The following is a 16,546-nucleotide window of genomic DNA, read 5'->3' on the forward strand; positions in this document are numbered from 1 at the left end:
TGTCAAGACTACAACGTTCTATGCTAACCATTGGGACTAAATCAAGTGACCGCGCTCAGAAGCTTCCACGGCGGGAAGCACAAACCGTCCGACTGGAATCCGAACATTCCGGCCGGAACCAACCAAGGAAAAAACATAACCAGCGCCTCACCTTGAGCTGAACGGAGGAAGATCCTGAAGTCCAGCGATGGTCTTCATTAAAACACAGCCAACAGACTTACCTTGAGGAGATCTGTTTGTTGCTGTTGGTCATTGCTACTATTCAGTGTATCTTTACATTATTATGCACCCAGTGTGTACAAGTTATATCACTCAAAACCGGACGAAGAACCAAACTACCATGTACGTCCCACAACAACTTTAAACCTAAAATAATTCAATACAAAACCGTGTCTACATTTTACAATTATCTAGATTATTCTGGGTACAAAACATACAGAGCAAATCTAAACGTTGAGCTCACAGAGAGCCGACGATAGCCCTGCAACGTCACCCTGACCGCCTCATCACCAACAGCAAATCATGCCAGCCAGCTAACACAAGTACAGGTCCAGTGAGCATCTGAGTGAAAGGACCACCCATAATAAAAAGAAGCCCAATTCCTGAACTATCCAACCATCTTCATGGTTTAAAGATTTACAGACTTGACATGCCATTGTGTTCCAATCACCTTTGTCTGCTCCCTCGTTACTTATAAAACCCTACATCTCCATCACTGGAGTGTTGCATCCTACTCATGGGGGTGTGATCCAAGTGAGCATAGATGCATGCTGGGATACAATGCTTTCTGAAGTCTTCAGTTCTATAGACACGCCCCTCAGGAGAAACCAAGTGTTTGAGAATCTGTCATGACATCAGTTACATGAGCTGGAATATCCTTCAAGATGGCGCCAGGATTTTCAGAGGAGAGGCCGGGAGGAAGATGTGAGGGTTCTTCCTCTCAGCCAGTGGAACACAACAACGGTCTTCATCAGAATACCATGGAACACTTTGAAACATCCTCCTCTTTACACCTTGAAGCCCCAGTGAAGGTTTCCTTACCTCCTCAGCTGAAGAGCACAACTTCAGCTCGAAGAGCGCACTAGTTGGAGTTCCCAGATTGGTTCTGATTTAAGGGAACCAATCTTTCAGCTAGTCCTGTCCGAAACAAGTACAGTTCAGCCTGAGAAGACGTGCAACTGAGAGCAAGACAAGATCCACAGGGCTCTCCATCAATCCAGCCAGGTAGGAAGAGCCGTCTCATTACAGGTCTGAAGGTTATCTTGACTATCCATTTAGGTCCGTTTCCAACATCAGACTCTCCTTTTGGAATTCCTTTAGGTGTCCATCCTCCATTGATCCTGATTGGTGTAGTCCTAGTTTGAAGTCACTGATCTGAACACGCCGCTTGCATCCTTTTACACTTGAGTTGGATACTCTCCTTCCTGCCCAGGGTGTTGGCCGTCCATCAGGTATGATTTAGTTGACCATTCCAATATCCCAAGCCAATCACACAGACCCCTGTATGAACATTATCACTGTCAAAGCAAGCCGGACACACGCACGTAGAACCCCATGCCAGGTGTGAGGGGGAGACACAGTAGAACCCTATAGCGATACTCAAATCATCCATCTCAAAACAAACCCAAACACACACCACTGAGCCATAAAAGGCCAAACAATCATGCAGGGTAAAAACCTCATGCCAAATAACATTCCATCATCCAACCCCAGCTCTCCTGCCAGGGCACCCAGAACAGAACAACCAATGTCTCCAGAGACGTAAATTATGTACAACATTCTTCAGTGGCGTCCCACATTGGTGATGGATTATGCTTGGCGTCTCCAAAATGTGTCCCAGGTTGATTCAACGTCTCTGAAGTCATGTCTTTGTAGTCCAGTGGTTTCCTGAATGAGAGGCCTTCACAGATGCAAACGGTGCAGCTTTAGTCAGCCTGAGGACAGGAAGGAGGTCATCTGTTCAGAAGACCAGCCAGTGGAGGGGGGTGGCTCTTGAGGAGCAGGATCCATCTTGTAATGGCCCCAATTTAGACCTTCTTGGAAATGAAACTGTTCCTGAGGAGTCACGATGTCTGGAGGGGACTGTTGAATGTGTTCCATGGATCTCTGTGTCAGACTGAAGTTGTGTTTTAGCTGTTGAGATGAGGAGCCCCTTCATCTCCCCCTGGTGTTTCTCCTTCTGAATCCCTGTCTCCATCTTAAAGAACATTCTAGTCCATGTAACTGACGTCACGACGGTTTCTCAAACACTCGGTTTCCCCCTGAGGGGGCGTGTCTACAGACCTGTAGACTTCAGACAGCTCTGTATCCCAGTATGCACCTCCGCTCACTCAGACCACACCCTCATCAGTAAAGCAACACTCATGTGATGAAGATGCAGAGCTCAGGAAAGTAAAGGAAAGAAGACAGAAGACGTCAGAACCCAACCCATTACCCCAGCTTACAACAATAACTTGAAGCCCGTAACCATTTCAACAAATCATTAAAACCAACATAAACCAAACTCCTAAGTGACCCATGAACCAATAAAACATCCTTACTACTCAGATCAACCTTCTGGTAACGGGTTAACTCACCAGGAAGCCAAAATACATCAATGTGCCCAAGAGTAATGAGAAACTTTTGACTTACAGTTTGCAGTTCATCTTCATGGTTAAATTGGGATACTCACAGAATTGCAGTTAAATATCCATGATAGACCTTTGAAGGAAGGAACAGTTTACTCATGTTCCCCAAACTAGGGCACAGTCCCACAGTTCAACAACTACCATCTCCATTAAATCAGATAAATGAATGACAATACAAATTCAGGGCTTCTGGGATCATCCAACTTTTAAATAATGATTAAGATAAATAACTGATCCATCTTTTTTATATAAATTATACTAATTATTTGGCTTTCATTAGTCAAGAGTGATTTACCTCTTACTTTGACAAGTTTAAATGTATAGTCCTTAAAAACTTTCAGGTAGAATCATTATTTAAATTTCAAATGAGATAATCCGCCACAATCCCCGATTTCCTCATATTTTATTCAACATACAAGTCACATCAGTTGTGCTTTGCCACACAATTCTACTCACATCAGGTTCAGATGAGATGCTCTTCTTTACTTCAAAAAGTCTTTAACCTGTGAAACAGGAAGAGATGACAAATAAGTCAGACCTCAACCAAACAGTACACACACGATATGGTTTCTGGGAACACTAACATAGCCTACCGCGTTTGGGAGACGCTACACTGCCAAACAGTGGAGGACCCCAACGTACTGTCCGGTTCCCTCTTAAGTGAAACGCACCAGATGCAACCAATTAACTTATTAAAAAAGGCACCCAGTGCAACTTTCGAGGCTTAAAAATAAACATTCAATTTCTAGTCTTTTTTACACGTAGTAAGTTTCAATAACTCCATACCATTACATACCGACATTTAAGCAGCAAAGATGAGACGTCGTTGTGTGGTGAGAACTGATACAAAATCGATAACAACAACAATGCTACCATTTTCTTTATTTTTTGTAACCTACAATAAATAAAGCAGGCTTCCAGTCAATGGAAAAATGGCTTCTCCCCACCGGCGATTGTTGTTTACGATTTTCTATCAGTTCTCACCACACAACGACGTCTCATCTTTGCTCCTTGAATGTCGATATGTAATGGTATGGAGTTATTGAAACTTACTACGTGTAAAAAAAGACTAGAAATTTAATGTATATTTTTCATTGAATGTTTACATAAAGTTGCACTGGGTGCCTTTAAGAAAACCACTCTAGGCGAGCTGCGGCAGGGGAGCTAATTAGTAAAACTCGGCGGCCTCTGTTCGCAACAGTGAGAGGCTATTTCAGCTCTGTGTTTGATCTTAAATTACCTCCCTCATTTTAATTAAAGGGGTGAGTCTGATTTAGATTCATACTTCAAAACGAAAGAAGTCTCCATTCAATTCACCTTACTGTGTGCGCGTGTGAGTGTGTGCGTGATCTTGCGTCTCTGTGTGTAGTGAGCGGATGTGGACAGCAGAGGGCGATGTTACCACTCGAGAACATCTGCTCTGAGGGCTAAAACAAGTTTTTGAAATAGTCACATAAACAAACTAAATCGACAAGACGAGGGATAAATGACAAGGGATATATCTCTTGTCTTTCATCCCTCTATTCCCCACTATTCACGGAGCCTGAGGTGAATTATTGTTAATTAAGTAGTCTAGATAGATCCTAGTCAAGTCATTATTAATACCAAACGACACAAATCGTCGGGAATCCATTTAGGTGGTTCGGCCCACACAGGACAGTAGCCTACAAGACCACACAGAACAAGTCTGACTGGACATACACACAATACATCACATTAAAACTAGACACGCGTTGATGGATAGACAGATAGGCCTAGATAGATATGTTCCATTATTTGCCTTGCTGAGCCAACCAGTCCTGTGCACGTATGCAAATTAGCCATGTGCGCCGATGTCTATTTGTTTTGAGTGCGACGAATGAGTGCAGATCATGATTTGCCGATGCAGATCAGTGAAACATATTTTAACTAGCCTACTTACAGCACGCAGGGTTTTTTGTTCTCGGTTGTAATTAGCCTACATTTTAGGAGTTTTTTTTATATTGGGGGGGAATCACTGTCCTACTTGTTGTCGAATCACTTTATCCAACAAGCAAAACCGTCTCGGCAATATGGCCAAAGTGTATGGGAGAGTTCACTCTTTGATATGGCTGTCAGACGCATTTAAAAGGAGCCGTATGCTTTTAGTACAGGTACTAAAAGCATACGGCTCCTTTAAATGCGTCTGCATAATTGAATTGTACGCCATGAGCGAATTGAGCGACCAAAGCGAACAGAAATATTCGCAGCGAAACTTTGTAAGCTTTGGTCGCTCCTGGTGTGGACGTAACAAGTTGGCAACATCCTGAACGGCCCTTCGAGGAGTGAGAAGGAAGCTTTCATCAAAAGAGACCAGAGAGACTCATTCACTGGTTAAACTGGAGTCATCGCCTAACACACACACACACACACACACACACACACACACACACACACACACACACACACACACACACACACACACACACACACACACACACACACACACACACACACACAGTGGCAACCCCGATCGTCGGCGGCTGGACATTTAATAGGAGACGCTCCAAGCAGGGTTGCGGGTCAACGGTTTTTATTCGTTCACCTCACTTAAAAAAGGTAAAACAAAAGACAACGAAAGTTCTTCCACTTACGCGGTAAAAATGGGTGAGGGTTCTCCCGCTCCCGCTCCCGCTCCCGCGACTGTCTCTCACTCGGCTCCCTCCCGGCACGAGCCACATGGCTGAGAGTAACCCAAATGAGTGGAGAAGCAGGCTATTTAAGCTGCTTCTCCAGCGGTTCCTCAGGTGCTCTTCATCTCCTTAATTGGCAACGGCCGGGTTGCAACAGCACACACACACACACACACACACACACACACACACACACACACACACACACACACACACACACACACACACACACACACACACACACACACACACACACACACACACACACACACACACACCAGACGCACCATACAGACAATAACACCATAAAGACACACAGCAATACACCATATAGATTCACACCATATGCACGCACACACCAGATACACACATATATATTCACACACAATATTGATACACACAACATATAGATGCAAACCATATGCACACACACACGATAGATAAAAAACATATATATACACGCACACACCATAGGTATACAGTGCACCATATAGATACACACACACACACCATAGATACACCCCAGATACACACCATAAAGATAAACACACAAAATAGACACACACCAAAGATTAACTTAATATAGATACAAACTATATCGATAGTTTGTATTCCCCTCCCCCCCCCCCCCCCTGGAAACCATCCACTATGTCATGCAGAAGGTGTAAGCAGAAACTGAGGTTGTTGGTATGCAGAGCTTCAAGCTGTGCCTCTTCTGCAAATGAGGTCTGAAATAATTCTGCATAAAAGCATGGTGACTGGCTCTGCAATCGATCCTGCGCAAAGGGTTTCAGGACTTATATTCTTCGATGTAGGCCTACTCCGTGTCTGCATCCTTAAATAATGCCATGTTTAACTTTTTCATGAGAACAGGGAGTGTCTCGCGGATGCTGCAGAGCTGATGAAGGCTGTCACATAGAGTTCCAACGTGTCGCATAAGGTGTAATCAACCTGCATTTTAGCAACAGACTGAAGAAACAGGGATTTCGTGCTTTACATATAGATAGATAGATAGATGTCATCAAGGTGTTTGACCGAAAGTATTTTACAGTATTTTGAAAATACCAAAAAAACACAACACTGAAGTATTTTGGTACAAAATACGCAGGCATTTATCATCTCAATAAAATACAAATTACAAAATAGTAGCCTATTTTGTATTTGAAATATGTATTTTAAATACGTGTATTAGAAATTGACTGATTGACATTTTAGTCTGTACGCCTCTGACAAAGTGTATCATTTGTGTGAAGAGATTAAAGATTGTGCCACCATTTGTTTCTGATCTGTGTTTGTATATTCCCATATTCATTGAACATCTCACACGCAGTGATATTATATCGAAAGTATTGATTGATTTGTTAGTTATAATAAAAGATAATGAATAATAAATAAAATGCATTTACTGACTGACTTGTGTCCTATGTTCAGACGGAAACAAACAATAACACTATCCCTCCACTGAGGGAGCAATGCCACGACGAAGAGTAGGCCTACCACGTAGCTCTGATTCGCGACCGACAGCGACCCCAACTCTGTTCGCCTATCTGGCCCACTGGCCCCGTCTGCTTTCATCCCTGCAGTTTTATAGCAATCCACCTGATTGCTGAGGACACCCCCGTTTCGGGAAGTTTCTTTACGAAATATAGCCCTCGTTTCCACATACGTAGCCTACATTTTCGTATGCGATCCAACCGTCTCCGACCGAAAGTCCATTCATTCATATGTGATTCTCCGTAATGTCCGTTTTTCCTCCGATACTCCCCTCCGTAAAATGTCTGTCCGGTAGGTCCGAAATACACGTTCAAAAAATTTTACTTTCGCCGTCGTTTTACGGAGATACCGTATGAAAGTTTTTATGTTTTTCACAAAACATGTAAGTACCTGGCAGGCCAAACTCCTCGCCGATCTCTTTCCAAGCCTGGTTGGTTTTGTTTTTATCTCTGTTGTCGATCCTCATGTTCCAAAGTACCGGTCTCCTAAAAACGGCCATTATCATACGTTCCCCAATCTTTTTGGCCGACCATAAATAAATTCATGTCCGTACGTAAAACACTAGCGCCCCCTTCCGTAAATTTGGAAGCACGGATACGAAAAACATACGTAGCCTATGTGGAAACGAGGCGTACGGATGTATATGCCTGAAAGGAAGCGCGTCGATCGCGTCACTCGCGTCGTTTACGCGCGTTGCTCACGTCGACTATATAACGGCTAATTCAGGATTTCGGTTTCTTTCTTCTCACTGACACGAGGAAGAAGAGCAGACGCAACGAAGTCTAAACCTGGAGAATAACTGTGTAGCTGCCTTTACTATTTCAGGTAGGCTTATTCTTGGGATAAAATGAAGGCAAATATCTACGACGATGAATAATACGATAGGCTACAATATAATGGTTATTTGATACTTTGCATTTAGTTGTGGCGCAACCAATTAGGCCCTACATTCACTTTCTCTTCGACTCGGATTTGTATTTGAATGTATTTGCACGTTATTTCATAGTCTGAATAGCGTGCAAATAGGCCTACACGTTCAAATAAAACGAGAAAAAAAAACGTTTTGATAAACCAAACCATTATGATAAGGGATTAAATCTTTTAAAGCTTTTCACATAGTAATACTATACAATATAAATGTTTTAAGAACATTAAATGATAAATGTTAAGAGTTGGGTTATTTAGGCCTAGGGCCTACTGGTTTATTTGCTTTGCTTTGTTAACATTTAAGAACGAGTCTTAAATGTCTAAATATAGGCTACTGTATTAGATCATTTAGATTTGAATGCAGATGCATTTCAAAGGTACTTTAGTTGCCACTATCTATTGGACTTAACTTTAACTTTTTAATCAGCGTGCTTGAGCATACAGCGTTAACGACGTGGATACAGCTTTATTGACTTATCTCTTGACAAGCAGAGGCAGTAAATAGCAACAGTGCCATCTATTGGTAGAATTACTGTATAACAAATGTCTCCAGATCAGGCCTGGGCAACATCTGGGGTCTCATTTATAACCGTGAAAAAAAAAACGGGGCTGAAATTGGCTTACGTGACTTTCCACGCCAAGGTTGTGATCGATAAAAAATCAACTTGACGGGAGAATGTGCGCAGCCCTAAGCAAACTCTGACCTATGGCTATGCGTACGCATGGTTTGGAGGAAAAGGAGAATTGGCGATACAGATGGTGTGGTGGTGAACTGAAGTCAGACAGAAGAATTGTAGAGTGAGAAGAACGATTATGTTTTATCATCGCCCTTCATACATTTAATTTCAACCCGTATCATGCGTTAAATCTATGTAATCAGAATGATTCAAGTCAACTGCGTTATTTCTCAGTTATAACTCCAGAAACATCTCCTTAGAATCGAAATCAAAATTCAAAATCAAAATTGTCTATATTTTATCCCGTCACTCAATAGAGTGGCGAAGTCACGCCCCTTCCGGTAGGGCTTATGGGACCTATGAGATCGAAAAATATGAATGGGTGTCAATGGAGAGAAAATAATTATTTTCTGGTCCCAGTCTTTATATGCCCTGGATTACACATATGTTGTTTATGGATTTGATTATTTTAGGTTTTATGTGAGGCCGCTTTGTGAACTACAGCTCTTCGCTGCTCTCGACGCATATGATATACGTCACCACACCCGCCCTTGGAACTCGGCACAGAGATGGCGATCTCTCTGCCCCACTTCACCGCTTTTTCCAAGGGGAGGATAAAAGCATCGAAAGAGGTGAAAACCATTATAAGTCGGGGCACGTGCAGAGTTTCAGTTATGCCGATGGGAAGATTGTCGGTCTTCTCCACGCCAGTCGCAGGGAGCGTGACGTCACATACGAGCCGTGTAGTCTTTCTCGTTGTGTTTTCTCTACAGCCTTTATCTGAACAATTGCACAATAAACGGTCGAACTCTTTGCATGAAAAATTATCCTTTAAATCCACAAACAACATATGTGTAATCCAGGGCATATAAAGACCGGGACCAGAAAATAATTATTTTCTCTCCATTGACACCCATTCATATTTTTCGATCTCATAGGTCCCATGAGCCCTACCGGAAGGGGCGTGACTTCGCCACTCTATACTGTCCACTGACGACGCGACTGCATGGAATAAAGCATCCGTCCAACATGTGTCGATAACATAATATTTTTATGTGACACTGTAAACACATAATCAAATGTCAATAAAATCCCAAGTGTGGAAAACCAAGCCACATACTCCTCATCACAATCGTTATATTATTGTCCGTTCCTCTTGATGCTTTTTATGACAAATCAGGCATTAAAAAGGGGTTATGTTCAAGAACAATTTACGTGGGTGATTACAAACTGATTATCCAAGGTGTTCTCGTCAGTCTTATTACCGTAACCCTATAAATACAGCGGTGAGCCCCATGCGTAATGCTGCACCATGGCACTGCTGGCACTGCTGGAGGACCATGCAAATGGCAGGATTCGGAGGGAGAGGTTCTTCAGGGACCATAACGAATTATTGGTACATAAAAATATGTACCTTTATGTCAGACCACTTCTTTTTTAATTCTGGGACTGTGTGCTCCGTGTTACTGACAGAGTTCACTGCTGCAGCAACATGTTGCTACTCACTCTGCTTTTGTTGTTACTCTGCTTTTGTTGTGAGACCCTAAAGTTAGGGTCTCACATTTGAGACCCACATATGCTGTCTCGAGCCCTGCTCTAGATTGTATTCAAGGATTCTGCATGTCCGACATGGTTCACTGTTGGCTAAACATTTCTGTGTTTTTGTGTCTCTCTGAGTATGTGCACATGCAAGGTTTTTTAAACAGAATTTCAAAATTTGCAACACTGTTTAAAAAAGTGACTAGAGAGAAAAGGCCAAACTCCATGCCCATAAAGCAGGCATCAGCACTGTCACCATGTCCTAAAGAGGCTATTTTAACCACATAACTGCGGTATGTGGTGGCCTTTCTTCCGTCCCCACCAGCCCTCCATAAATCATGTCCGTGGTGAAGTCCAGCCTGTCCAGCGACCAGGAGAAGAAGCTGTTGTCTCTGTTCGGCCAGGTCCGTCTCCACCTGCTGTACAAGGCCAGCGTCCACGGCTACGCCTCCGCCAGCTTCCACCAACGCTGTGACAAACAGGGGCCCACGTTGCTGGCCGCCTACAACAAGTCTGGCTACGTGTTCGGAGCGTACACCGCGAAGGACTACAGCCAGAGCCGGGTTCTGGTCAGCGACGGCGAGGCCTTCCTGTACAGCCTCGGCAATGGCAAGGGGAACGCACCGCAGCGAGTGGCCAGCGACGACGGCAAGTACGGCTTCACCGACAGGGCAGCGGGGCCAGACTTCGGGGCGCTGAAGTTCCTGGCACAAGATGCAGCCTTCGTGGGTTCCTACCCAGGGCAAGGCTACACCTTCAAGCCGGTGGACATGCACGGAGACGACCTGGCCCTCACGGAGTTGGAGGCGTACAGAGTGGAAGGTGAGCGGTCTCTGGGCCTGCTTCTCCTCAGTGTCTATAAACTAAACCAAAGCACTGGACGGATTGCAGAGAAGCTATAGGAATAGACAGAGGTAGCGGTCAGATACACACACATTACACACACATCTCATCATATTTTAGGGCTGCACAATATATCGAATTTTTATCGCGATGACGATAATTGCGTCCCACGATGACACGTAGTGTTCTCGTGATATTTTCGCGATATTTTTTTTAAATAATGCATCCGCAAAAAAAAGAAAACGAAAAAAGAAACGAGCCCCGCCCATGCAGTATACGCTCTACCTCCGCTGAAAAGCAAACCAAGCGCTCCCTGGGAGCGCTTGGTTTGCTTCGAAAGATTCGAAAGATTTTTTTTTCAATGAATAATCGTGGTAAATAATCGTGATATCAATATTGATCAAAATAATCGTGATAATAATTTTTGCAATAATCGTGCAGCCCTATCATATTTCATGTAATAATAGGACAGGTTAATACAGTACCTATCTTATTATATTTCATGTTATTGGACAGGTTAATACAGTACCTATCTTATCATATTTCATGTTATAGGACATGGTTAATACAGTACCTATCTTATCATATTTCATATTATAGAACAGGTTAATACAGTTCATATCTTATCATATTTCATGTTATAGAACAGGTTAATACTGTACCTATCTTATCATATTGCATGTTATAGAACAGGTTCATACAGTTCCTATCTTATCATATTTAATGTTATAGAACAGGTTAATACATTACCTATCTTATCATATTTCATGTTACAGAACAGATCAGAGAACCTGATCATCTTTAGATTTACTAGATGTTGCATAATGAATCTTATTTATTCCTGTAGATATTGGGGGCTTCTTGGCCAAGCCATGGAGGGCTACTGACTGGACTATTAAGTATGTACAAATAATCACTGTAATCATGTCATCATTTGATGAAATATTATTATTCGTGTTGGCAACTACATTTTCACATACTTCCTTTTATGCAGCTCCATCTCTATTCGTTCTTTAATTGTATCTATTATTTTCTGTATTTATTATTTATTTAACCTTTAAAGATTGTTATTTGTTCTCCTCGTCTTCCTCTTCTTCTTCTTCTTCGTAATGACAAGCCTTTTACAAAATGAATATTTCTGCTTCGTCTTTCTGCAGGAGGAAACAGGAACTGATGAAGAAGATCCAGGAGTACCAGCCTGAGCTCAGCGGTGTGACCCAGGTCCGAGTGCTGCTGGTGGGGCCGGTGGGCGCCGGGAAGTCCAGCTTCTTCAACTCCATCAACTCTGTGTTCCGAGGCCACATGACCTCTCAGGCCATCAGCGGAGTGTGTGGCAAGAGTGTGACCACGCAGGTCAGAACCAGAGAGGGGGTTAACCAGGGGCCAGGCGTCAGCACTCAGTGTGTGGAATAATAGGGCTCAAAGAATTACTATATAAGAAACACAAAGCAGGGTTGTGCCGTCTATGAAAGATGAAAAGTGACTGTAGGTAAGATTCGTTGCTCCCTTCAACGTGTTTCTTATCGCTCCACAGTTCCGCAGCTTCCCCATCAGGGCAGGGAGAGGGGGGAAGAAGCTGCCCCTGGTTCTGTGTGACACCATGGGTCTGGAGAGCCAACCAGAAGCTGGGCTGGACGTGGACGACCTCTACAACATCTACAAGGGCCGCATAGCCGACCGCTATCAGGTTCATTACAGAGACCATAAGAACCTAAAGGTCCCATGGCATGGTACTTTATGGATGCTTTAATATAGGTATTAGTGGGCCTCTAACACAGTATTTGAAGACGTTCCCAAAATTCAGCCCGGGTACAGAATTACAGCCCCTACGAGGCAGTCGCACATTGAGCTTTCCCCAAACGCGCTGTTTCGGTGTCTGTAGCTTTAATGCAAATGAGGAGAGAGGCGGGTCAAGGAGGAGAGTGGGAGCGTGGACCTGAGCAGCTTGCGGCCACGGTACCATGTGCTCTGTTTACAGTGGATGTATCGCAATGGCGAGGCGCACACAGCCTTTGGCCGTGTTCTGTAAATATTCTCAAACACTCTGGGTGCTCTGGCGGGTGTCAAGGAGCACTATATCTAAATAATATCACATAATACATAGATATCTATATCATATAATATATATATTATCATGGCCAAAAGCTGTGTGCGCATCCAGACGATATTATGAATCTCAAACGACTGCGTCGGTGTCCTTGCTACGCCATTTCTAGCTACTTGGGGGGCCATAGTCAGGCTAGGGGAACTCATATTAATGTTAGAAAACTTCATAAAGTTTCATGCCATGGTGTAAAATGGATCTGGGATATGTTTAGTATGATAACGAGTTGGAATGTTCGTCTGGGAGCAAAAAAAGCGCAAGATGTCCCTGAGCAAACCGACACCATGCCATGTTTGCTGTGTCCTTGGCTGACACCGCTGCCAGTGGATGCATGTGTGTATGAATGTGGGAAATGTGTGGCTCTAATTGTACAGAGGTTTGAGTGGCCACAAGTTGAAAAACTACCTAAATAAATAAAGAGCACTTATATGGGGTGGGGAAGAGTGCTCGTTTATCTGAAGGTCCTTTTAAATCTTGATGAGCAGGGTTATTAATCGTAAACTAATAACAGACATTGATATTTCAGAGAGATGGAGCTGGGATGATGTATTGGAACGCAGAGGCACAACGTTGTTAGGAGTTGTTGCGACATATTCCAATCATAAATGGGCTCCTATGTTTACTTTAATGTACTTTAACACAGCGTTCTACATCTTGTAGTTTAGTCCCGGCACACCCCTACAGGAGGACGCCCCCTGCTACAGGAAGACTTCCACCTTGAAGGAGCAGATCCACTGTGTGGTGTACGTGTTTGACATGTGCCAACTGCTCTGCGACGAGATCATCGAGAAGATGGCCGCCATCCGCAAGAGGACCAACCTGATGAGTGAGCTAGACTAACTTCTAATCAGTTGGACCGTTCATTGTCCCTCTCTCTAATCCAATCCAATTGAAATAAATGTACATTACATTACAATCTGTTTGATTCTCCTGTAGACATTCCCCAACTTCTTCTCATGACCAAAGTGGATGAAGCTTGTCCCCTTGTAAAGGAGAACTTGTCCAACATTTACCGCAGTGAATACATCTACAAGAAGGTACTGTCGGACTCTGAAGGCGTTCCACATTCGTCCATCTTTTTAATGAGGCAGATTTAACCGATTAAATTAGATAGGCCTATAGAAATACGCCAGGGCAGTCTGTTTTAGAAATGCTTATCACAAGAGGCACACGGTGATAATACCAATAAAGGCCACCCAGAGGACGCTAATGGAACTGCTACTATCTCATATCATCACATCCAAAGCGCTTATGAAGATGTACACATTATTTTATGCTTTGTTTGTGTTTTATACTCCGCCTTATTAATCCGAGATGGGATGAATAAAGTATAACAAAATCAAAAAATAACTAAAAACGGATGAAAGTGAAAGATACTATAAGTACACTAAATTAACTAATGGTGTTTTTTGTCTGCGCTCTCTCCCTGAGCCGTTCAGGCCCAGCAGCTCAGCACGGCCCTGGGCATCCCTCTGTGCTGCGTGCTGCCGGTGAAGAACTACAGCGAGGAGCTGGAGCTGGAGCTGAGCACAGACCTGCTGCTGCTCAACGCTGTGCAGCAGATGCTCCGCTGCGCCGACAGCTTCTTCGAGAACCAGCCGGAGAGTGAGCAAGAGATGTCCGACACTGAGCAAAAGATGTCCAAGAACAGAAATTAAGTTAAATCTGCATTTTGTAATGCTTAGATATCTTTGTTTGAATAGATTATGGTAAATAATTAAAGAAAATTGTGCTGTTTAATCAGTTTTCATTAGAATATTTTAAATAAGATAGGGAAAATAGAATAGGGCTACGTGGCCCCGTTTAATTCATTCATACATTTTGTTCTATTCTACTATTGAACAATGTAATAAAATGTATTGAGTTGTTTTGTTGGAATCTCATCTCAAAAGGTCTGCCTAATCTTTACCAATAGCTCCTGTTTTTGTTTGCTTGCTTTCTTAAACGTTATAAAAATTAATCCAGAATCAGGCCTACATTACATTCCAAGCCTAAAACAAATTAATCTCGACAATGCAAAAGATGAAGAGTCGGTCAGTATTCGATGAATCATGAATAAGGAGGTTCTCTGGATGTGTATATATATATATATATCCTGCTGGGAGTGTTTACCCACAATAAATGTCATTCAGAACGATGGAACAACAAACTCAGTCCTGCATGAGCTGCGACGCCATGAAAGAATTTGCCCCAGAAGAGGGTCAACACTTTTTTATTATCTTTTTATTTATTACATCTTAAACACTTTCTTTTTCTTTTCTTTTTAAACAGCAATATCCAACAAATACGTGTGCAAGAAAGAATAAGATATGGCACATCAGAGAAAAAACACTTACAAAAAATAGATATCTTATCTTCAGAATCAATCAAGGCAAGATAGAGACAAGTGTGCGTACGTGGGTACGTACGTGTGTGTGTGTGTGCGTATATTTTGTTCATATGTTAATTGGTAAACAAAATCGAGTACAGGGAAGGGTTTTGTCTATGTGCATGTTCAATGTGTGTACGGTATGATATGGTATGTGTGTGTGTGTTTTGTTTTTTTTGGAGTGTGTGTGTGTGTGTGCGTGTATTTGCGACTATAGGATGATGCAGGGCTTCTTGTCCTTGAAGGGGTTCTCCGAGGCGGGCAGCCCGACCAGCAGGGCGTCGCTACGGGCATGCTGCTCACAGTAGCTCATAAGGTCTGATGCTGCTTTAGAGACCTGGAGGTGAGGTGGGGAGGAGAGGAGAGAAGAGAGGAGGGGAGAGGAGGAGAGGAGAGAGAAGAGAGGGAAGGGGAGGGGAGGAGAAGAGGAGAGAGAAGGGGAGAGAAGAGAGGGGGAGAAAGGAAAAGAGGAGAGAGAAGGGGAGAGAAGAGAGGGGAGGAGAGTAGAGGAGAGAGAAGAGAGGGGAGGAGAGAGAATGGGAGAGAAGAGGGGGAGAAAGGAGAAGAGGAGAGAGAGAGGAGGAGAGAGGAGATGAGGGGAGAAGAGAGAGGACAGGAAAGGATAGGAGAGGCGGAGATGAGAGGAGAAGAGGAGAGAGGGGAGGAGAGGAGAGAAAGGTCGGGGGAGAGGAGGGAAGAAGAGAGAGGGGAGAGAAGAGAGGAGAGGTGAGAGGAGAGAGGGGAGAAGAGAGGAGAGAGGGGAGAAGAGAGAGGAGAGGGAGGAGGATAGAGAGGAGAGGGGAGTATAGGAGAGGAGGAGAGAGGAGGGGAGAAAAGAGGAGAGAAGAGAGGAGAGGAGAGGAGAGGAAAACAAAACCAAAAAAATGATATGAGTAATCATGAACCTGACTCAGAAACAAACACCTGAAGTGAGCATCACTGCGTACCTTAATGCGTTCCATCCCGGCCTCGATTCTCAGTTGCTCCACCAGCTTCCGGGCCTGGGCTATGCTGTTATTGGTAGACATGTTGATCCATCAGACTACACCCACAGCGGAGAAATCTAGAGAGAGAGAGAGAGAGAGATCATTATCTATGTGCGCTTCGGCAGGACATATATTACAGCCACTATAGTGAGACAATAGAGCACCTTCGTGTGGTGACTGTGGGTACTGCGACACTGTATTATGGCATTTGTTTACGGGACAGGGGCATGAACTAAATGTAAATATGTAAATTATACTTTGATGCCGACGCACACACAAGCACATAAAAAAATGTGTTTGCAACACTTTACCTGACAGATGTGCAGAAAT

At 43.4% G+C, this 16,546-nt stretch overlaps 2 protein-coding genes and 1 long non-coding RNA gene across 4 annotated transcripts; 1 reads left to right on the plus strand and 2 right to left on the minus strand.

Moving 5' to 3' along the window:
* Window positions 1-242: 242 nt before the first annotated feature.
* LOC132458281 (uncharacterized) lies at window positions 243-5,271 on the minus strand. Of its 2 annotated transcripts, none has more exons than XR_009525883.1 (3): window positions 5,240-5,271; window positions 3,084-3,130; window positions 243-2,700 (listed from the first exon to the last, which is right to left on the minus strand). It is a non-coding gene; the product is annotated as an uncharacterized LOC132458281 (long non-coding RNA). The 2 variants fall into 2 exon arrangements; XR_009525882.1 differs by lacking the exon at window positions 5,240-5,271 and adding an exon at window positions 3,221-3,291.
* Window positions 5,272-7,550: 2,279 nt separating this feature from the next.
* LOC132458282 (interferon-induced protein 44-like) lies at window positions 7,551-14,602 on the plus strand. Its single transcript, XM_060052859.1, has 8 exons — window positions 7,551-7,597; window positions 10,241-10,737; window positions 11,606-11,657; window positions 11,916-12,111; window positions 12,293-12,445; window positions 13,523-13,688; window positions 13,799-13,899; window positions 14,302-14,602. The coding sequence occupies exons 2-8, from the start codon at window positions 10,254-10,256 to the stop codon at window positions 14,518-14,520; spliced, it is 1,371 nt and encodes a 456-aa protein (XP_059908842.1). The 5' UTR covers window positions 7,551-7,597; window positions 10,241-10,253; the 3' UTR covers window positions 14,521-14,602.
* A 533-nt stretch (window positions 14,603-15,135) lies between these two features.
* gng7 (guanine nucleotide binding protein (G protein), gamma 7) lies at window positions 15,136-16,546 on the minus strand. The gene is made up of 3 exons (XM_060052861.1): window positions 16,528-16,546; window positions 16,178-16,293; window positions 15,136-15,567 (listed from the first exon to the last, which is right to left on the minus strand). The coding sequence occupies exons 2-3, from the start codon at window positions 16,256-16,258 to the stop codon at window positions 15,442-15,444; spliced, it is 207 nt and encodes a 68-aa protein (XP_059908844.1). The 5' UTR covers window positions 16,259-16,293; window positions 16,528-16,546; the 3' UTR covers window positions 15,136-15,441.

This window comes from Gadus macrocephalus, chromosome 5 (genome assembly GCF_031168955.1).
Source record: "Gadus macrocephalus chromosome 5, ASM3116895v1".
NCBI lineage: Eukaryota > Metazoa > Chordata > Actinopteri > Gadiformes > Gadidae > Gadus > Gadus macrocephalus.